General features: G+C 48.1%; 1 protein-coding gene across 2 annotated transcripts in view; it reads right to left on the bottom strand.

Moving 5' to 3' along the window:
* Slc35f3 (solute carrier family 35 member F3) overlaps window positions 1–23,262 on the bottom strand; it is a 250,999-nt gene that overhangs the window by 91,084 nt on the left and 136,653 nt on the right. The window contains exon 1 of one of the 2 annotated variants that reach the window (XM_006982496.4): window positions 3,536–3,847. The exons of the other annotated variant lie outside the window; for it this stretch is intronic. Coding sequence (XP_006982558.1) covers window positions 3,536–3,611 — 76 coding nt within the window. The 5' untranslated portion in view covers window positions 3,612–3,847. Of the gene's footprint in view, window positions 1–3,535; window positions 3,848–23,262 lie in introns of those variants that run through there. 2 annotated transcript variants of the gene reach the window in all.

Raw genomic sequence — 23,262 nt, 5'->3', positions numbered from 1 at the left:
TCTTCTCTCGGTGCCTAGCCTCTGTGAGTACTTCTTCTCACATCCCCTGGCCTCTGACCTCTACCTCACAGGACTTCCTCCTTAGGAAGGCTACATCTTCAGAAAGGCCTCCCTCTACTCAGAAGGTCTGTTCCTAAGAAAGCCTCCTTTCAGAAATGTCTATTGAGAAAGCTGTTCTCCTTAGGAAATATTCCTCCTCAGAAAAGCCTCCTCTAAAGAAAGAAGTCTCTTCAAAAAAGGCCTCCTTCACAGAGGAGCCTCTCATTGGAGCTTCTCATGTCTTCCCTTTCAAAAAGGGTCTTAAAAAAAAAAAAAGACTGCATCCTCATGTCTCTTCCCCTTAGAGAAGCCACCTCCTCAGGAGTTCCTCCTTGGGGAAGGCCACCCCCTCCTTAGAAAGGCCACCTCCTCCTCAGAAGACCTCATGAGAAAGGCCTCCTCAGATGATTTTCTCAAAATGTCCTCTTCTCAGAAAGGCCTCTTCTCTGCGCCTTCTCCTCAGACAAGGCTTCCTCCTCAGAAAGACTTCTTCCAGGGAGAAAGCTACCTCCTCCTCAGCCTTCTCCTTCTCAAAAAGGCTACTTCCTCCTCCTCAGAAGAAGAGCATCTATCTCATCAGGAAGGCTTCCTCTCAGCCAGGCCTTCTCATCAGGACTTCTCAGAGAAGCCTGATCTTAGAAGCCTGCTCGTTAGAAGCTTTCCCTTCCAGAAAGATCTCCTCTGTAGAAGGCTTCCTTCTCAGGGACACCTCTATAGATTGCTCAATTTTCAGTTTTTCTGTGACATTTTGTTCTTACTTCTGTGCCAGGATATATTTTTTAGCCTGTTATCTGATAATTTATCTACTCATATATCACTTTCAAGATAATGAAGCTAACAAATAGTTCATTTATCCATTTTCAGGGTCTAGTTCAGCAGCTACAGTACACAAAGTACAGAAAAATAAAGTATTTGTTGAGTAATGAAGTCATTTTGTCCATCTTCCTGCCTTTGAGTTCAACCAAGCATTGCATTTTCTATTTTGGTTTTATATGTACCACATGCTGGTGCCTTCTTGCCTTCCCTCAGATGACACACTCCACAAGCTAATAAATATTCCTTGCCTGCTGCATTCCATCCCTGTAGCTCATCTACCACTCACACACGGACAGCTCCAGGATGGGGACCACCTTGTCCTGTGCATTCAAGCAAAAGAAAATGATTCAACAGTTCCAAAAGATATACACAATACGCAAATGGTTTAGAAAAATGTACCTCAAATCAAACCAAACAAAAACACTAAGGAAGAAAGCCAGGTAGAGAAAAAGCATGCTATGCGAGCCTAGGCATAAGGAGTAGGTCTGTCAGGCCCTGATTTGTCTTCTACATGTAGAGAGGCAAGATGTTTGTGGAAAGAGCTAGATGACCTGTGACTGCAGGATTAGCATCCTCCCCCCGCCCCCGACACACACATGCATACACAGACACAGACACACACACAGACACAGACACACACACAGACACACAGACACACACACACACACACACACACAGCACCTACTGTGTATGATGGGCAAGTGCTAGGTATTGCCTTTTGTCTTTGCTGAATTTCCTTCCTCATCAGTCTGACGAGACAGGCTTTACAGTTGAAGGAACCGAGGCTCAGGGTTCATGATACATACAAGCCACACTGTACAGGGGCAGAGTCATCCTCCATCTGTCCAGGTCTTAATTCTCTAACTTAGCAATGAACCACAGGCACTCATATGGAGATGGCCATGATAAAGTGGCTGCCATGACAGTGTGAAAGGAAGACTTGTAGTTACCAAGGTCATGGGAGAGGGCTATCAGTTTCATTCCCTAAGACAACCTCCAGACTTGGCCTTGGGGACCTCCCCCCATGACTTCTGTGTCATTTCAATGCATGTCTGAGGCTACCACACTCAGCTCAGATAGCCTCCTCACTGACAGTGAGCTCAGGGTTGCCCTCCCTGAAGCTGACTAGGGTGCTGCGGGATTGCCTGTTGCTGCCCTGGAGAACCAGCCTGCCTCTCTAGCGGATAGAAGTGCTTGACTCCTGTGGAGGAGCTCCTGAGTGTCTACTCAAGCTTCTGGTGCCCTCTTCATCCACATGTGCTTGGGAGGAGGCCCAGAACACTACCATCCCCAGGAGAGGAACTTCTGCTAATTTCTGGCGCAGATAATCAGTACCAAGCTTTTCTTGAGACTAGGATGTTGAGGGAGGAGACAGTCATAGAGAGAGAAAAAGCAAAGAGAAACAGGGACCTGAAGGTCACTGCAAACTGCCCTTCTGAAAAAAAAAAAAAAAGGATGACTTTGGGGTCCCACAGCTCAGGGATGCCCTCTTACATCACCATGCAGCAGCTGTAGGTCTTGGACCAGTCTGCTACCCTTCTGGTCCTCATGGTTCTCATCTGGAGGTAACAGGATGGATACAATGTGAAGCCGGGAACACACCTACCAACCTCTGTCTGGCCTCTGCCGGTCATCAGGCTTATTCCAACAAGAAACAAACAGGTGGATGCAGGGACCTCACAGACCCATAGAGGGCCTAGCTCAGAGTGTGGGCATAAACCAGTCTTCGAAACCATGCCTACCCTAGTCAGCAAAGACTTGGATGGAGGCTCTTGGGCCATAGAGGGGTGCTCCTTTCTACTCCTGGCCAGACTGGTTAACTACCAAGAGTTCCTCCTTCTGCGGCTGCCTCCCGGGGGAGGAGCTGAAAGCTAAGAAGGACCCTCTCTGTTGGAAAGCAAGGTCCTCTTTCAGGCCAGCAGAATGACAGCTGTGTCTGAGTAACTCACAGCCCTCCTCCGTGGCCCCCTCTCTCTCACATCCCCCGACTGGGGGCGGTTCCGTGCTGAAGAAAAGACAGGCAGTGCGGGAACACTTTCTGGGGGCCTCTAGGAGCCCCTCTCAGCCCTATCAGGCCTGAATAAGAACATTTTTACAGGCTGGTGCGGGGATTCCCCTCACCTGCCACTCTCTGCCCATCTGCAATCAGCCAGCGAGGTCCCGTCTCCTCTAGCTTCCAGTATCAGTGGGCCTTACCTCTGGGCTCCTGGGGTGGGGTGCTAGAGGGATGCTCCTCACCCAGGCCACCCACTCGTGTGTGTGTGTGTGTGTGTGTGTGTGTGTGTGTGTGTGTGTGTGTGTGAGAGAGAGAGAGAGAGAGAGAGAGAGAGAGAGAGAGAGAGAGAGAGAGAGAGAGAGAGAGAGATAGGCGAGCTTACTGGTTAGCACTTGCCTCCCTTCTGCCCTGCGGGCACAAGCTTGGGGACAGTCAGAAAAAGCCCCCAAGGGAGCAGAACCACCAGGTGCACCGCGCTGTCTGAGCCTGGGTGCAAAGAGCATGCCACCCCGGCAGGAGCTCCAGACAGCTAGAGCCTCCAGGTTCCCACTGGCGGCGACGCGCTGCACTGCGGACAGCGTCCCGGAGCTGCCACCCCCGCCCCGCTAGCAGCCAGGTATCCCTCCGGATCAGGGACAGATGCGTCAGGCCCGGCCACCCCAACGCCACGCGGCCGCGCGTTACCTTCCACTTTGGTGAGGGTCAGGACCGGACTGTTGCAGGCGCTGAGCGGGGCCACCCGGGCCGAGTGCTTCTTCATGGTGAGCCGGCCGCCAGCAGGAGCGCAGCCGCCGATCGCCTACATCCTGGGGCCGGGCGGCGCGCCTTTCCAGGCCCGCGGCCTCCTGCTGGCCCTCGCCTCCGGGTCCCCCGGGCTGCAGCCCGCTCCTCTTGCCGCGACTCACTGCGGTGGCCGCCCCGCCGCGCACATCCTCCTGGCCGCGCAGCACTCCACACACGCGCGCACAGCCTCCTACTCCCGGCTCGCTGCAAACTCCAACGTCACGTACAAGTGCACTCCCCACGCCCACCCGGCCGGCTCACCTGCTCCGCCCCCGCCCCGGGACGCCCGGCCCTGCAGCCCACGGTCGCTCCCTCGCTCCCAGCCGTGTCCTGACTGCGGCCCCAGGCCTCCTCCTCTTTCTCCACGAGTCCTTTCACCGGGCCAGCGAATCTGGGCTAGACCCTCGGCAGTAAAACCCCTGGGTTGCACCAGCTTAATGATGCAGGTAGTTGACTCTGCCTGAGCCATGCCGGAGGGGACCTGAATTGTTTCACAGGGAGTGAAGGTGGAGGTGGGGTGGAGGCTCCCCACAGCTTGCATTCCCTTCTGGAGGGCTAGAAGATTATTTACTCTGCCCCCGAGGACAGCTATATTCAGGGAATAAAATTCTAAGTCCATAGAAGAAAGCAAAGGCTGGAGGGCTGGAGAGAAGGTTTAGCATCTAAGAGCACTTGCTGGTCTTAGCACCCCCATCCCTCCCCCCACTCATTGGGGTGGCTCACAACCACCGGTAAACACCAGTTTCAGGGCACCTGACGCCCTCTTCTGGCCTCTGCCCACACCTGCACGCACATGATGAATATACAACCAGTATATATATATATATATATATATATATATATATATATATATATATATATATATATATATATATATATATATATTTGAAAGAAAAGGCTTGAGAGGCCAAACTCCTGGAGAGCACAAAGGAAGTTCTAGGTACTGCTACACTGGCTTCACTGTGCCCACACCTTAAGACTACAAGTGTCTGGCTAACAGTGAATGTTAAAAGCAGTAAGAGGCTCCCCGAGAGTGGCCACTCAGTCCTGAGTGATGTTTCTTGGCTTCTATAAAACCCTCACAGGGCATCATCAAGGTTGCCCTGGCAACCTCCTTGCTGGTGAACTCACAGCCCCTAAACTCCACGCCTTCTGTTCTTTCTTCTGGGCTCTCATTCACTCATGCCCCAAGCCCAGGGCTTGTCCCTCGCTCTACCTGGAATCTGACTCGAGGCAGATTTTCTGATTATTGATTGCCGGAGTTTCTGAGCCTGTCTCAGCATTGATATTGCACTGATGACGTCATTACAATCTCCACTCCATGTTCATGGGTGTTCTGATACAGGCTGAGCGTGGTACCACCACAACAAAATTTGCTTAGAGCAGCCCCTTCCAGCTGTTTCTGGTGCAGTCCACCTGCATATGCTCAGGTGTCCAGAGGAAGCGTCTTCGAGAAGTAGCTTCTCTTGACCCAGCCTCCTGAACAGCTACAAGAAGATCTACACAGGGTTGCTCTCTCATCTCTGCGGGAAAGAAGAGATTCCCAGGTCCCTTCAGAGCCCTCTAGTGGTAGCCTCTGCATCCTACACCTCTTCCAGGGGAACTTGTCCCACCCAAGACCACTACAGGTGATGGGACAGAGACATTTCCTTCTTCAGATACAAGCTTAGGGGTCTAATTAATTGTCGAAGGCTGTACAGTGATGATATACATCAAGACTGGATGAAGTGAAGGCCAAGCCATATCCTTAGCCAGGCTCTCAGCTCAGGGGTGTCCTCACGCCCATGTTGTCTGAATGACCTATGGGGAGATTTTTCAGGACTAAGTTACAGTTCTGAGAGCCACAGACCTAGTCTTGATCAAATGCAGTAATATGCACATATCTGCAGGGCTGAAGTGAGACTTAGGCTTCCCGAATACTATCAAAGCGTGGGAAAATGTCTTAAAGAGAGCCAACCGCTTGAGTTGCGACTTTGCCAACAGGAAGTGGTCAGTCACCCTGAACCACCATTTCTGTCACTCTGGCCTAGATTCTACTCTTGGAACGAGAAGGTCAGACTCCATCACCAGGCTCTACCCTTCCGTGGGTTTGCATTTGTATGGCAGGTTTTTGCATGTGTATGTACACAATTGAGACTGAGATTAGAAGACTCAGCTATTGCTCCCCAAGGACCACCTATTGTGTTTGCTTAAGGTCAGGTCTCTCACTGGCCTGAAACTGGACAAGTAGGCCAGGCTGGCCCCAAGGATTAAAACACAAGACACCACCTCCAGCTTTTGAAGTATGGGTTCTGGGGACTGAACTCTGGTCCTTAGATTTGCAAGGCAAGTACTTTACAGAATGAGCCATCTCCATATCCTCAACTGCATCTCTTCCTCTCTGAAGATAAGCTCGGGTTTCCTGGTGTTGAGGATGGGAACAGGGCAGTGTGCACGCTATGCGAGCATTCTCCATTGGCAGTCTGAGCAGTCACTGCCTTTTATCTCCTGGTGTGTCTGTTAGGTCTGGATTGTGAAACTGTATCAGAGCTAAAAGAAAGTTTCTGAAACTATAGACACAATAATCTCCCAGGCCCTACTGAAATTTGGGGTGTATGGAATCATCTCTTTAGGGAAGAATTACCCAAGGCTCCACAGATCTCAGAATGCTGCCCTTCAGCACATGTCCCAGTGACAGCAGACTCTTTTTGCAGGCGGTTGTCTCGCTGTTTTTGTGTTTATGTAGTTAGAAATGCATTTTACACTTAGCAGAAATGTACACTGGTCACTGGAGAGATTGTCCTCTGGTTAAGAGCACAGCTTTTCCAGAGGACCCAGGTTTTATTCCCAGCACCTATATGGTGGCTCATCACCATCTGTAACTCCAGTTCCAGGGAATCAGACTCTCTCTTCAAGACTTTGAGGGCACCAGACATATGATGGCACAGACATTCATGAAGGCAAAACACCTATATACCTAAAATAAGTAAATTAGCAACAACAATAAAACTGCACACTCTCCAGGCATGGTGGCAGGCAGAAGCTGGGGCAGTAGGACCACAAGGTCAAGTCCTGTCTGAGCTACAGAGTGACTTCAAGGCCAGCCTGGGCAACTTAGTGATACACTGTCCCCAAATGAAACTAAAAGGAGGGCTGTGACATCGCTCAGTGATGGAGGGCTTGCCTAGCATGTTTGAGTCTCTGGGTTCAATGCCTACATACAGAAAATAATTATACACTAAAAAGGATGAGTTTGGACCATCTGTGAGTCACGTATTATGTTAAAAATTGGGGGAAATGCATTAGATAACATAACCTTTACACATAAATGTGTATGCCCGTAAATGAGGTACATAGATAGAGATGCATTTAGCTGTATATATAGTATGTGTATGTGTACACACACAAGTGTATAATTACTTAAAGTATTATCTTTATCACATGGAAATATTCTAGTATACGATGGCCATTCTCTATCTGCTTGTTGTACAAACAAATGCTTATTATGATTAATTAATTAATTTTATTGTGTGTGTGTGTGTGTGTGTGTGTGTGTGTGTGTGTGAACATTGGCACACATACGTCATAGTATTTTTGTGGTGGAATTTGGAAGACAATCTCCAGTGTCAGCCCTCATATTCTGCCTTGGCTTCTGGCAGTGTCTCTTTTTTGTTGTTGTTGTTTTGTTTTGTTTTTTGTTTTTTAGCTCTGTACATCAGGTGAGCCAACAGAGAGCTTCCCGATGTTCTTCCGACTCTGCCTCTCATCTCCCCATAGGGGCACTGGGACTACAGGCATTCAAGCTACATGGCCGGCTCTTCTGTGAGTTCCGGGGATTTGAACTCAGCTACTCATGCTTGCACAGCAAATGCTTTACCCACTGAGCCACCTTCCCATTGTGTGTTTGTCCTTATTATTGTCTACTTGTTGTCTACAGCAGGTCCTGTGAAGCCTTTTACTTAGTGTGCTGAAAATTTAAAAATTTTAAATGCAGGAGGGTTTTCAGGAGTGGGAAGGCAGGCAGACTACTTCAATTAATTCACTGTGAAACATCAACACTGTCCTTCACAGAATTAAATAGTTAAGAATAACAAATTATTTTTGTGGTTACCAGTACTTAAAAAGAATCACTTAAAGAGGCTCCAGGAAGCAGATGAACCAGAGTGCAGTCTGTGGAAGCTTTCAGGGTGGAGCCTGCATTGGCCTGTCCAGCAGGGAAGAGGGCTTGACTCTGGCTGAGGAACTCAGGTCAGCACGGGGCAGTTGCTCCCTCCAGGGGTGAGAATGTGGAAGTCCCTTCCAGTCTGGTCCAAGGTCAAGGGGCTCTGAGCCACCAGAGTGAGAGCTCAGTGCCCCTCCCCACTACTCTATGCCCCTTTCTTTTTTCAGGAGCAACAAACTGGCTCATCTTTCACTAGGATGAGGGTATATAGAGATGTGGTCACTGGATGCCACTGCTGGACTTCCAGCTCCATCCTCCAAACCAGCCACAGCCACCCCATGTGAGATAATACCTCACCCTAGTGTTGAGCTGAAGCCTAGAGCTAGGGTCATACTGAATACAAGCAGAGAGAGGTTGGAGCAGGGTACCTGCTTGCTTTGTGAATCCTTGTCAGGTTCCCATTCCATGTACCCAGGAGTGGCATCAGGTGGTGGCCTTCTGGAGGGCAGAGCCAGGTATGTGAGAGCTGAGTGGAGGGAGCTGGGCCTGGTAGCACAAATCTGTAACTCTCTGCTACTCAGGAGGTTGAAGTGATGATCCTAAGTTCAAGACAAGCTTGGGTTGTATAGGGAGAGTCAAAATATTTAAGGCATATTGGATAGTGGTGGAGTGCTTGCTTAGCATGCAACGGCTGGGAGCAAAACGTTTGTGTTTCCTGGGATTGGCACCTGGGGAGACAGGACTCCCTTCCCTGGAACTTGTGAGAAATCTGTCTGGTGGCCATCATCATGAAGACCGGATGTGCAGAGACTGACACATTGTCTTACATACAGCAGGTCCTGGAGATATGGCATATCCTTCCCTCATAGAGAAAGGAAAACAGGATCTTCCATAAACTCCTTCCAGCAGTGTGGATCAGTTCAGAAAAGAGTGCTCTTATCAATCGGGCCCCTGGGCATAGACCTCAGTACTGTGCTTAGCCCTGTCACCTTAAAAAAATCCATTAAAGGGAGGCATGGATGTAGCATGCTAATAACAGTCAGATCCAGCACCCACAGGCATTGTTTTCATTTTCTCCTCTGGGCATGGCACAGGGAGGCAATCTTCTCTCCTATCCTGTGTCTTACACAGTATGTGGCTTCTATAGTAGGTGTTCTGTGAAAGCAGAAAGAAAGGAAAAAGGAGAGATGGGAGGGAAAGGGGGAAGGAGGAAGGAAGAAGGAGAAGGGAGAGAAAGAGAGAAGGAAGAGGAAGACAGAAGTGAAGAGGGAAAGAGGCAGGCAGGCAGGGAGGGAGGGAGGGAAGGAGGGTATTCTTACAACTCCAAATTCTAGAGTTTTCTGGAATTGTCTGCTCCTGTCTTTTGATCTGTTATTTCCTGTCTGCATGGGGTTTGGCCGGGAAAAGCACACAGGAGGACTTTCTCCGGCTTTACCCTCAGCTTCTTCCAACCTTGACCTCAGGGAAGTGTGTTAGAAGACCAAGGCCCCCTCAAGGTGAGGAGGGAGATATGATTCCGTTTAGTTCAGAAATAGCTGCTGCCCGTGTCCGGGTGACTCATCGACCACAGCTGGCCTGGACTCAGATTCCTCGGCTGCCGCCTCTGTGCAGGCTGTAGAATACTGACCTACATCCGATCCTTGGCCACTCAGGGCCCACCCTTCTGCTGGTGTTGGCTTCCAAGGGTGAATCAAGGGGACCCAACTAGAATTAGCCTCAACTTAAGCAAAAGGAAGGTATCTGGGAGCTGAAAGACAGTACACCTGCTGCACCCCATTTCCCAAGTGAGGAGTTGCCTAGAACCTTCCATAAGGACTCTGGGGCTCAAAGTTAGACATGTGGAGTCTCAGAAGGGCCGACTTCTGGGGTCTGCCATGTATGTTGCCCCCCCTCCCCCCCGCAGAAAGCAGAGGCCATCTTTCAGCCCAGGTCACCTACCTCTGGGCTGTCAACTCTAAAGCAGGACCCTTGCTCTGACCATTGAACAATCATCTCAGAACAGAGGAGTGTGTGCAGTCACAGAAAGGTGGAAATGGGACTTGAGAGGGGCCCTGAAGAGCATGTCTAGAGATAGGTGCAGTGAGGGTTAGCTGAAACACTCAGGGACAACCCTCAGAAACCCACAATGTTCTCTGTAGTTCCCATGAAGAACTTCCTGCAGTGTGAGAACCCAGTTGGTTTGAATGAAGTGGTCACCCCACTCAGGACATGGTCCCTCATATCTCAGATGGATTCTTTCTAACCTTAGGTCATGGTTCCCTTCCATGACTCCGTGCTTAGGTTAGTAAGTCAAGTAAAGGGTCAAACCCACTCAATGCCTGAGCCAGCTCTGTCACAGCAGCCATCCTAAGAATATCAGATGACTCCAGGACTATGGACCCTGGGAACCGTTTCCTACCTCTGACAGAGCCCTGGTGTGGGAGATGCAAAGAGACAAAATACAACATATAATAATGCCAACTGTCCACAAGCCCCGTTCCCTGTCTAAATAACACCTATGGGTGTGGTACTCTTCTTCCTATCCCAGTGAACATTCTTATTTTAGCTCATAATTCATTGTGGGGAAGTCAAGGTGACAGGAAGTGGAAACAGCTAGTCACATCATATCCTCAGTCAAGAGCAGAGAGAAATGAATGCATGCATGCATGCTTGCTTGCTTGTGCTCAACTTGATCTCTTACTCTTATACAGTTTAAGGCCCCAAGCCAAGGAATGATACTGCCCATTCAATTAAGGCAATCAAGACAACCTCTTATGGACATGCCCACAGGCCACCTCAGTGTGGACAATCCCTTATTGAATCTCTCGTCCCTAGTGATTCTAGTTTGTGCAAAGCTGACCATTAAAGTCAACTATCACAGACCTACAAAGATGGCCCAGTGGTCAAGGGCTCTTACTGCTCTTCCAGAGGACCTGAGCTCGGTTCCCAGCACCCATGTCTGGCAGCTCACAATTGCCTGTAACTCTAGCTCCAGGGCTCTAATGTCCTCTTTTAATTTCCGAGGACACCAGCACGCATACACACTTACATATAAATAATAAGCTAAATCTAAACGTAAGTTAACCATCATATCTTCTTGAAAAATTTCGAACAGAGAAATAAACTGGCCAGGCAGAGGTGGCACACACCTTTAAACCCAGAGCTTGGGAGGCAAAGGCAGGCAGATTTCTGTATGTTCAAAGCCAGCCTGGTCTACAGAGCTAGTTCCAGGACAGTCATGGCTACCCAAAGAAACCCTGTCTCAAAAAACCAAAAAAATTTAAAAAATCATCTGACATAAATAAAGATATCTTGCAAATATACTCACTTAGGTTCTGTTTGTAGTGATGAGTTGGAAATGTCTGCCAACAGGAAAATGAAAAAGAATGTGCAGAGTATTCATAGAAAAGAATAGAGTGTGAATAACAAAATGAATTACCTAACCATAAAAATAATATTTAGGAGAAAAACATAAACTGTGTTTCATATCCAACACAGACCCCATTATACATAGATCACATAGTATTCAACACACACACACACACACATATATATATGTATATTGTCAGTCTATTTATCTCACACATCCAGAAAAATCCAAACCAGCAACCATTTTCATCTTTTAATGGCTGAGTTTCCAGACTACTACAAGCAGAAACAGTGATTCACTCGCCTTCTCCTCGGGAGTGAGCCACACGAGAAGGTCGTCTCCTTTTAGAAGTTCAGTTTCCCGGAATGGGTGGTAGCAGTCTTGATGCTCACAACAGCATAAAGGTTCTGAAAACCTGCCTCTCTAAGATGTGCTAAGGCTAATAAGAGAAAGAGATGTCTTCAGGAGCAGAGTGTAAAACAAGCCTGAGACTGCTTTCCCTTTTTAAAATAGACAATTGCAATTGTTATATAAAAGCTTTTCAGGTCATGCTTTTAAAGACATTGCTCTCCCCATCTTCTTAGAAATACAGTCAATGTCTACTTTCATTTTCCATAGTGTGTGTGTGTGTGTGTGTGTGTGTGTGCGCGCGCGCGCGCGCGCGCGCGCGTGCGCACACATTCCTATGTGCAGGTGCATATGCAGGTGTGCACCTGTGTGTAGTGGTCTGAGGTTGACTTTGAGTGTCTTCAATTTCTCTCCACCATATTTGTTTGAGACAGAGTCTCTTTCTAAACCCAGAACTCACTGGTTTGGCTAGGTTGACTGGCCAGCAATCCCCAAGAATCTTCCCATTTCTGCCTTCCCAGTGCTGGGATTACAGAAAAATGCTGTTACATCTGGATTTTTATGTGGGTGCTGGGCATGGATTTGAACTTGGGTCCTCATACTTATGAGGCAAGCAGTTTACTGACTAAGCCATCTTCCTAGGCTCAGGTCCTTTTTTATTTATTTATTTATTTATTTATTTTTATTTATTTATTGCTACAGATATTCCAGAGCATGCCAGTAACAGAACAGGATAATGCACAAAGTGCTGCTGAGGGCAGCATCAGTTGCCTCCTGCAGGATGAAGGAGCATCCACCCAGGGCTCTTTATGGAGGACCATCCTTACAGCCTTTAGATGGTACCACTTTCCACTGGGTTAGCACAGGGAAGCAGTCTTGCCTTCCAGATGCACCCGTCTTCACTCCGCCTCACTGCTGCCTTTCTCCTCTTCCCTGTCTCCTCACTCCCGCTGAGCTGTCTATTTCATTTTGCCTTGGGCTCTTGTGTGCATAAGTGGAAAAGCCACTGCGGCAGATTCTGCCCATGACAGATATGTGGGCTATGTCCTGTGTCCTGAGCTCGGGTGCCCTGGCTCCTCAAGTCAGTAGGGAACTTGACACCTAGAATTATGTGGGCTGTGGGAAGCGCCCACACCAAGACAGAGTGGGAAGCAATGAAGGGCCAGAGGACAACCTGAGACACACACCATTTTGTCCCTTTCAGCACATCAAGTCTGGCCTCAGCTTCAGTACACTGTTAGAAACATGTTGTAGAATATTATTTTAAGGTGTGTTACTTTTGTTTATGTTGCATTTGTTTAACTCTGTGAAGCTGTGTTACTGTGCCTGTATACAACACCTGATGGTCTAATAAAGATCTGAATGGCCAATGGCAAGGCAGGAGAAAGGATAGGTGGGACTGGCAGGCAGAGAGAATATATAGAAGGAGAGATGGAGGAGTGAAAAAAAAAAGGAGGAGCCAGAGAAGTAGGAAGACATCAGGGGCTAACCACCTAGCTACACACCAGTAATGGAGTAAGAGTAAGATTTATAGAAGTAAGAGAATGGGAAAAGCCCAGAGGCAAAAGGTAGATGGGATAATTTAAGATAAGAAAAGCTGGCTATAAACTTAGCCAAGCTAAGACTGGGCATTCATAAGTAAGAATAAGCCTCCGTGTATGATTTGGTGGCAGACCCCCTTAAAAGAGTAATAAAGCAACAACAACAGAAACACTTTCTGGACCACCCTTTGTATGAATGGGTCTTTGTGAACCCTTTAAGCTGTTAGATGCCATTTATCAACATTTACCAGGATGGATTTATTTGGATCGATATGTAAAAACCCAAATAGAACACCAACACTGTGGTATAGTCCAGTATTCACCTGTAGTATTAATACAGTCACCTAGACAGGATCTAGCTCCCTAGACAGACAAGCCTCTGCCTGTGCCTATGAGGGAGTTTCTACATTAGGTTATACTGAAGTAGAAAGATCCACCCTAGCTGTGGGTGGTATCATCCCATGGACTGAGGTTCCTGGCTCCATAAAAAGGAGAAATTGAGCTGAGCACCATTGTTCATCTCTTTCTGCTTCCTGTCTGTGGACATGATATGACCAGCCTCCTCACTCTTCGGTGGCCATGTCTTCCCCACCATGATGGGCTATGGCCCCTGAAGCCCCATTTCCCTTCTCTTGCTTGCTGCATGTTTTGCCAAGGCAGTGAGAAAACAGCTGCACATCACCCCTCTCTTCAACTGTGTCTGCCACCATCAAAAGCACAGCTCTGTAGCACAGATCTTAGAAGGTCTTATTAATAAAATCAAACCTGAAGCCAGGGATTGGGGTGAATGCTGGAAGATCAAAGAAGCAGAACAAGCCACAGCTACTTCACCTTGCCAATTCCTCAGCTGATCCTGTTTCCTCAAACTGGAAGCCTCTCAGTCCTCATCCAGATGGATCTCAGCGAACTGCTGCTCAAAAGCCTGAAAGCTTAACAGGCTTTAGTTCCTGGTCCTCATGCCTTTCTGCTTCCTGCCATCACTTCCTGGGATTAAAGGTGTGAGTCACCATGCCTGGCTGTTTCCAGGGTGGCTTTGAACTCAGAGATCCAGATGGATCTTTGCCTTAGGAATGTTAGGATTAAAAGTGTGAGTGCCCACCATTTTTCTGGCCTCTATGTCTATCTAGTGGCTGTTCTGTTCTCTGACCCCAGATAACTTTATTAGGGTGCACAATATATTGGGGAACACAATATCACCACACGACTCTCTACATTCACACACTTTTTCTTCCTTCAACCAGCTCTTCCAGCAAAAAGAAACCAGCATGGACCCACTGTCTTAGGTTTCTGTCTCTAGGGCTGAAGAATCAGCTGTTATGAACAAGAGACCAGCACCACTTGAGTAAAACCGTGACTTTACTGAGACCATCGGTGCTGGTTAGCTGGAATTTGCGGTGGTTAGTAATAGACCAGCATCATCAAGGTGAAATCTTCCTGGAAACATTTACTCAGGGTCAGCACACAGAAGGGGTGGTCCAGAGGGAAGCAAGCCAGTAAGCAGCGCTCTCCATGGTCTCCACTTGAGTTCCTGCCTCCAGGTTCCTGCTTGAGATCCTGCCATGACTTCCTTCAGTGATGGATTGTGACCTGGACATGTAAGCCAAATAAACCCTTTCTTCCTAGAAGTTGCTTTTGGCCAGTGTTTTACACAGTGACAGAAAGCAAGCCAGGACACCCACCCACCACTCCGGTCTCTGGGTCCCTCTCAGAGCTGGGAACTGACCTTGGAGTCTCTGTGCTGAGCTCAACTTATTTTCAGCCCTCACAAAGACAGCTCACGAGCTTTGGTTTAACCTTGACTTCCTAGAGGGAGCAGGCATCAGATACTCAACTGACAGCGGGAGTCTAATTTGGGATTAGCTGTATGTAAAGTAGGGAGGATCGCTACAGGTCAGGAGCCATTCTAGAAATAGCACCGAGGCTTCCAAACCACTTCACCCAGGATCCTCAAAGCATGGTGTGCTTTACTCGTGGAACAGACAAAATGGGCCAAAGGGACTCAATTCCACCATCCTGGGGCTGGTTGGCACCCAGAAATAGATTAAACATTCACTGGGAGCATCCCTGGGGTCAGGAAGCACTTGATTACAAAGTCATCTAAATCTGCAGAAACAATACAGGCCAGCACAAGTTGCTCCTCATCCCAGTATATTATAATTCACAACACACTTCTTTCTGAACGTAAGCAGTGGTGATCAAAGCATGCTGGGACTTCTGCCTTAGCCATGGTGCTCTCCACCCCCAGGAAGTCTGGGTGGGATACCACTGAGGGCCACATTCCGTTCACATCCAGAAGGCCTAGATGCCAGTTAAAAGGGCAGACTCCAGGAACGGGGGAGGGTTTGGAAATCAAGTATGTCATATGTCACTCTCAATTTGAAGCAGGAAGGAACAAAAACTAAGAGGACGATTGAGAAACAAAAAACGATGGCTATTCTGGGAGTGCTAAATAGGAACAGCCTAAATATACCCCCAGAAGTGCACAAGCAGCCGAAATGGCTGGACTGCCTCACAGCTGCAGCCACCCCAGGCCCAGAGGAGCTCAGATCGATGGAGCCCTTGGCCTGCTGCATCTCACATTCTGTTGGGGGTGGAAAAAAGAGACCTCTCCTGAACATTCAGTTTAAACTTTGGGCAAGATCCAGGGCATTCATGTGTTTAAAGTGATGTATTTTCAAAACTGGAAATCCCCTCTCTAGGAGAAAAAAAAGTGACTTGGTTTTAAGAAAGCAAAGAGGCTGAGCATAGTGGCCTCTATCTCTAATCCCAACACTCCGGAGACAGAAGCAGGAAGACCACTGTGAGTGTTAAGCCAGCTTCATCCACATAGAGAGTGCTGGGCCAGCCAGGACCGAACAGGGCAACTGTCAAGATAAAAGGAAAAAACAAAAACAAACAAACAAACAACAACAACAACAACAACAAAAAACAAAAAGAAAGCAAGCACGGGCTGCTAGGCTCAGTGCACTTGAATCTGAGTCAGGAGGATCATGAGTTCCAATCTAGCCTTGAGTACATAGCAAGAGCCTGTCTCAAAACTATAACGCTAAACAAAGAGTTGACAAACTCAATGAGCACCTCTGAGAGCAGAGTGGAAGTTTTTCGAAGATTCAGAGCAAGTGGACAAGGGCAGAGTGGGGTAAGTATGAAACAGTGTCTTAGAAAGGTGAATGGAAGACCCAAGAACAAGCTACGCCTCACCACCAAAGGGAGAAGCCATCCCAGGAAGAGGAGAACACATAAGCAAACCATGTATGTGGTAAGGAATTTGTGTCTAGCATATGTAAAGAGTGCTTACAATTCAATTATAAAAAGACAGTTAATCCAACAAAAAATGGACAAAGAATCTGAAAAGAGTTTCCAAAATGAGGTGGACCAATGGCCAAAACATCCATGTAAAACACACAACTTCATGAGCTACTCATGTGCTAATGTCAATCAAACCCAGGATGAACATGGGGTATGGAGACTATCAACACACAGACCATTTTAGTTTGCTCTCTGTTGCTGTGATTAACATCATGAGAAAAGAAACTTGGGGAGGAAAGGGTTCATTTAGCTTATAGTCCATGATGGATGGAATCCAGGGCAGGAACTTAGAGCAGGAACCTAGAGGCAGGAACTGAAGCAGAGGCCTTGGAGGAATGCTGCTTACTGACCCGATTCCTCTGGTTCCCACTCACCTGGCTTTCTTATACAACTCAAGACCACCTGCCCAGAGGTGACATCACCCATAGCGGGATGAGCCCTCATCTATCAATTGATGATGATGATGATGATGATGATGAAGATAATAATAATGATAATAATAATAATAATAATAATAATAATAAATAATGATATACACACAGACCTGCCTACAGGCCAATCTAAAGTCTAAAAATGTGTCACATTAACAATCAAGACTAGTTACCCCCTGTACTTAGCAAATATGTCTTTATGGATATCCAGAGGCAGGATTGCTGAATTGCAGTGTGATTCTCTTTTGGGACTTTTGGGGAAGTGCCTGGTTTCCAAAGTGGCTGCACTGTTTACATTCTCTTCAACACACGGTTCCCTTTCCTCCAACCCTCTCCATGTGCTAGCGATCCTCTTGTTCAGAATAACCATTCCAGCAAGTGTGGGCTCATGGCTCTTGTTTGCATTTCTTAGAACATCAGAGCACTTTTTCATATATAGTTTATATCTTCTTTTGAGAAGCAGTAACTCATTTCGTGTGTGTGTGTGTGTGTGTGTGTGTGTGTGTGTGCAGGTGAGTGTGTGTGTGTGTGTGTGTGTGTGTGTGTGTGTGTGTGTGTGTGTATGTATGTTTGCACAGGGAGGTGAGAGGACAACCTCCAGTGGTGTTCCCAGATCCTGCCCACCATTTTATTGACACAGGATCTGTCACTGGTGGGCTTGGAACTTGTTAAATATTTTCTGCTGTTTAACTTACCTGTCTCCACCTCCTCTGTGCCAAGATCACCAGTTCACACCACCATGACCAGATTTTTTGTATGGGTTCTGGGGTTGAACTCTGTCCTCAGGCTCATGAGCCAAGCACTTTACCAACTGAGTCGTCTCCCAGGGCCTCTGCCTTTTTACATCCAGTCATCTGTTTGATTGCAATTGAGTTAATCACTTCTTGTTCCTTCCAGGAAATCAGAAGGTCTACTTCACAGCTCCCTCCCAGCCACACCTAAACCTCAAAAACCCTCCTGGTTTCTCCTCCCTGACTCCCCCCTGCCATCTCCTCCCTAACTCTCCCCCTCCTGCCATCTCCTCCCTGACTCCCCCCCTCCTGCCATCTCCTCCCTGACTCCCCCCTCCTGCCATCTCTTCCCTGACTCCCCCCTCCTGCCATCTCCTCCCTGACTCTCCCCCTCCTGCCATCTCCTCCCTGACTCCCCCCTCCTGCCATCTCTTCCCTGACTCCCCCCTCCTGCCCTCTCATCTCTGACTCTCCCCCTCCTGCCATCTCCTCTCTGACTCCCCCTCCTGCCATCTCCTCCCTGACTCTCCCCCTCCTGCCATCTCCTCCCTGACTCTCCCCCTCCTGCCATCTCCTTCCTGACTCTTCCTCTCCTGCCATCTCCTTCCTGAAAAGCTTTCTGTGTGGTTCATAGAGGACAGAAGCACTGATTCAGAGGGTGATGCTGTACTAGCGCAGAAGGGTAAACCTACACCAACCCAGAGGGCAATCCCACACTAACCCGGAGAGTGGTCCTACCCCACTCAGCAAGGCTCTTTCCTTCCCATGTGCCCTGCCACTCTGCACCTACTGCTCACATGCCTACCCTCTAGAGGCAGCAGCACAACCCTGGCCACCCTGCCTGTGTCTCCATGTGTCCTAAGGAGGGGAAACTCGTCTCCTGGAAGGTCAGCTGGGATGCACAGGCTCTGAAAAGTGGAGAGGCGGAGCCGTCCCTCCTAGGCTGCCATCACTGCTGCCTGTTGTTGTGGGAGGGGCAAGCGTAGTTCCCAAGCCGTGTTGCTTGGCATACTAGTCATGGGGGTCAGAGATTCAGGAAGAGGGATTTCTGCATGATTGATACATCACTACCCTGAAGGTCCACAGTGGACAGCAGCTCATTGGTGACTCTAAGGTGACCTGCAATACCTGTCAGATGCATGACATAAATTCCTGCTGACCCCGATCCAACCTGCCGTTTCTAACACTTTGCTCGTGGATCTGTTTCCACAGCTGGACACTCTGGTCCTCTCTCACCTCCTAAGTTCTTGTATTATTCCCATTTAACTGCTTCCCTTCTGGCCTGACCTGAGTGTGTGGAGTGTCAGAGACCTCTCACATGAAGCTTTCAATCTTTGTCACATGGCAAACTCTTAGTGTTCTGTGTATTTCTTGGGGAAAAAAAAAATCACAGAATACTTAACTTTTGCTTGAAAAACTCAGCCATTGGGGGTTGGGAGTCATCAGTCAGTGGTAGAGCACTCACCTAGCATGTGTGACCCCAGCACTGAGAAAAGGAATGTTCTGGAAGGGGGAAACAAGAGTTAGCTCCCAGCTGCACTGACCAATTCTGCACTGGCCTGGCAGCTGCCATTGTTCTGCTCTTCTGTCCATTGAGTTCCCGTAAATGCTCTCAGCTTTTGTAAGAAATTCCCAAGCAGGTCGTCCATATGATAAGAGCCAGAGGCTTTGCAGGGATAATTTCTCACTTGAGCCAAAGGTGCTCATCCAGGTGTCAGGATGGCCTGTGTTGGGACACCTGTGGATGGCTGTTCTAGACACTTCCTTCTTCCTTCTGAAATTTCTCAGTGGCTGGGCTAGGAATCAGAGGCCAGAGCCTGCAGGTGGAACATCTTCCCGTGTTCATATTCACTGCAGGTCCAAGGGGAGGGGAGGTCCTGCAGGACGCTCATAGCCAAGCTCCACCAGGGCCACCGCCAGGTCTCTGTGAGTGGAGTGAGCCATCTGCCCTCCTTAGGAATAGAAAGCGTGGGCGTCTCCAGCTGCTTCTCTTTCCTGGCTGCTCTCACAACAGTGCAGATGTGTTATTGCAGCGAACACTGGACTGTGGCCGGGGCTGACGCTCCGGGAAGGTCTATGCCCCTCTGGTCATTGATTCCAAGTCAAGGTCAGAGAAGGGGCGGAGCAGCTCTGTGGGGCTCCAATCTTCAGACCTGCAGTGGCTGCAGCGACTGGGCGTAGAGGTCTGAGCTGCCACACATGGCCTGGACACGGTGTGTGTGTGTGTGTGTGTGTGTGTGTGTGTGTGTGTGTGTGTGTGTGTGCGTGTGCGTGTGCGTGTGCGTGTGCGTGTGCGTGTGTGTGTGTGTGTGTGTGTGTGACTAGATTCTGAACCCAAAGCCTCACACATGCCAGCCAAGTACCTATCAGTAAGTTATAGTCCAGCCCTGTTTTTACTTATTTTTTTTTTCTTTTTAATTTTGAGACAGGGTCTCATTATGTAGCCTAGGCTGTCCTTAAACACACTCTGTAGTCCACACTGGGCTTGAACTTCCGGCCCTCTGCCTCATCCTCCTAAGTACCTGTGACGACAAGCTTATGCCACCAGGCCAGCCCATCTAGGCCTTTCTGTGACGACGAGAGGACTCCCCTTCCTTCTTACAGCCCCTTTCTCATCATCCCCACAGTAGGCAAAGTCACAGGGGGCTTCACTGTCCCTTTACCATGGCTCACTGGCCCCCTGAGAGCTCTCTTTGGGAGGGTTTACTATTGATCAGGTGTTGACCTCCAGGCTATTTAAATGTGAACCTCCTGGTTGAACCCCAAAGATGGGCTTAGGACATCACTGGAGACCTCTTTATTTGTTTGTCTTTCCAATGTGACCTCGCTAAATAAACCTCCTTCTCTAATCTTCACTATCAGTATTGTCTGTTCAGTTGACTTATTGACGAAGGGTGACCAAGCTTTGCCTGTTAGCAACTTCAATAAGCTATTCATCAGACGTGGCTGTGTTTATTCTTCTGAGTGGCTTGCAAGGCTGTATGCTCAGCCCTTTCCAAGAAACAAATGTGCACAAGCCTTGGAAATTGTACCGAGCATCTGATTGTCCCCAGAGCCAGGATGTCCTCAGGCTCCCAGGCCCCATCTGCTCTATCTTGCTGGTGGCATCAGAGTGCTAAACTGTTTGCAGCAGGTACTGTAGGATAGTGTGGAGGAAAAAGAGACAATGCCAGGCCTTACTGGCTGGAGAGATTAAAATTTCCTATTTGTTAGAAAATTGTTTCTCTACATTTTCTCCATCAGTGACAAAAGCTACAGTCATAGTGAGACAGGATGAAAGGCAAGGGAAGTGCTGGGGAGAGAGGAAGAGAGATAAAGGAAGCCCCCCCCCCCCCCCACTCTGGAATCCTGTTGAAGCCTCTGGTAGCAGTGAAGTGAGAATTCTAATCCAGTTACCTGCTACGCTAAGCATCTCTCTCTCCACAGCACGAACCTGCAGTTTTCTACCAATCTCACCAGAAAACCCAGTACAGAGAAAGGACCTGTGCTAAGTCCCCTGTGCAGCCCAGTGATGCCTAGTTCCAGTTTATCAGATTATAAATTCGTGGAAGGCATCCCTGGAGCCACCTCACATATGTCTCTCTTTTTATCAAAAGATGACAATAAGATAGAACAAAACACCCTTGACATTTTGTCTTAGAATGTGTGTGTACTCAGGATACACTCTATTTTAGAAGATTTTATATTTTGTGGAATTAATAAACCATGTTGTCTTAGTTGGGGTTACTATGGCTGTGATGAAACATCATGACCAAAAGCAACTTGGTAAGGAAAGGGTTTACTTGACTTATGTATCCTGAATCCCAGTCCACTGAGGAAGCCAGGGCAGGCACTCAGACAGGGTAGGAACCTGGAGGCAGGAGCTGATACAGAGGCCGTGGAGGGGTGCTGCTTACTGGCTTGCTCTTCATGTTTGTGTAGCTTGTCTTTTTGTCTTTTTGTTTTCTTTTTTGAGACAGAATCTCTATACATATCCCTGTATGTACAGGGTAACCTGTACCTCACTCTGTAGACCAGGCTGACCTTAAACTCAGAGATCTGCCTGCCTCTGTCTCCCAAGTGCCAGCATTAAAATGTATGCACAACTATACCAGTTCATCCTGCTTAATTTTTTTTTTTTTTTATAAAACCTAGGACCACAACCCTGGGTGCTTCCCAATCAATTACTAATTAATAAAAACATCTCACAGGCCTACTTAAGGCTCAGTGTTATGGAGTGATTCTCTCCTTTGAGGTCTCTACTCACAGATGACTTCAGAGTGTGTCACGTTAACTAGCCTGGGCACATGTGAAATAGTCTGAAAACTTAAAACATCATTGTCTTAGCTACTTTTGCTATTACGGTGTTACAAATACTCTGACAAGAGCAACTTAAGGGAGAAGGGGTCTATTCTGCCTCACGGCTGAAGGGCACACAGTCCATCAAGGTGGGGAAGTCAAAGTGCAAGGAGCTTGAAGTAGCTGGTCACGTCACATACACAGTCGGGAAGCAGAGAGGGATCAGTGCAAGCTCAGATCAGCTCCCCTTTTCCATTTATCCAGTCTAGGATCCCAGCCAGGGAGTGGTCCCGCCCACAGTGGGCAGGTCTTCCTACCTCAGTCAATGCACATAATCAAGATAACCCCCACAGACATGCACAGAGGCCCATCTCTTAGGTGATTCTGTCAAGTTAATAATTAACACTAACATCACAGTCAAGCCTCTGTGAGGAACAGAGTGTTGTTGTACTGTAAGACCAAATAAGATCCCTATTTCTGTGGGACGTAAAGAAAAGTGGGAATTTAAACAACAGCAGCAAATGAGCACTCCAGCTACTGACAACAGATGCCACAGCTATGTAGATGTTGACGGCCTATAGCTCTGTTGGCCTTGCGAAATTTCCGCCATCCACGTTGGCGTGTGACTGGATGGTTATCATGCAGGTCTTGTTTGGCAGCCATATTGTTGAGATCTCATGGGTGTAGCTTCCCTGTCATGTCCCTGTTTAGCAGGGGACATCCTGGTTCTCTGCCTCTTAAAAATCTTAAAAATCTTCCATGATGTCTCTTAAACCTTAGGTGTAGGGGGTTGCATTATAAGTGCAACCAACTGGGGCTGGGCACCCCATGTTCACTGCAATTTGACCAGTTGCCATCTCTGTGAGAAGTTTCTTTGATGAGAGCTGAGAGCTACATGTATTCAGCTGACTCACGCTCCTGTGCAGTTCCAGAGGGGCCTAGGCAGTGGCTTCACTTTCTCCACTCTCCATACAGTTTAGAATGTCCTGCCTAGGGAATGACGCTGCCAACAGTGGGAGGTCTTCCCCTATCAATCACCTTTCAGCATCAATCCACACAGTCCCAGACATCCATACTCATGTGATTTTTACATTATGTCAAATTTGACAATTAAAACCTACCACCTCTGAGCCCCACAACTAATCCAACCCCCAAATGCTATAAGAACCTTAGGAAACACTGAGGCAGACATGTTCAGGCTTTCTCTGCGCTGTAAAGATAGAACAGTGATCTTTGTGTGACCTACAGGTTTCCAAGTGGCCTTTGGGGTGGGGGTGAGGACCTCTGTATTAGGAAGAGGTCAAGGTTGCCCCTGGAGCCTGCACCTTCTCCCTCTGGTTTGCCACTTCCAGCTTACCCCTGCAAATGTCAGCAACTTTAGGCTGCTAAGGTCAGGCTTGGAAATGAATCCCTCACTTCACACTGCCCCATCCCTCAGCCCCCCCCCAAATACATATAGCTTTAATGAAAGCTCAGAGGACCCAAAGCTCAAGCCACCAT

This window comes from Peromyscus maniculatus, chromosome 5 (genome assembly GCF_049852395.1).
Source record: "Peromyscus maniculatus bairdii isolate BWxNUB_F1_BW_parent chromosome 5, HU_Pman_BW_mat_3.1, whole genome shotgun sequence".
NCBI lineage: Eukaryota > Metazoa > Chordata > Mammalia > Rodentia > Cricetidae > Peromyscus > Peromyscus maniculatus.
Note: the sequence above shows the minus strand (reverse complement) of the source record. Positions and strands in the feature narration are given on the sequence as shown.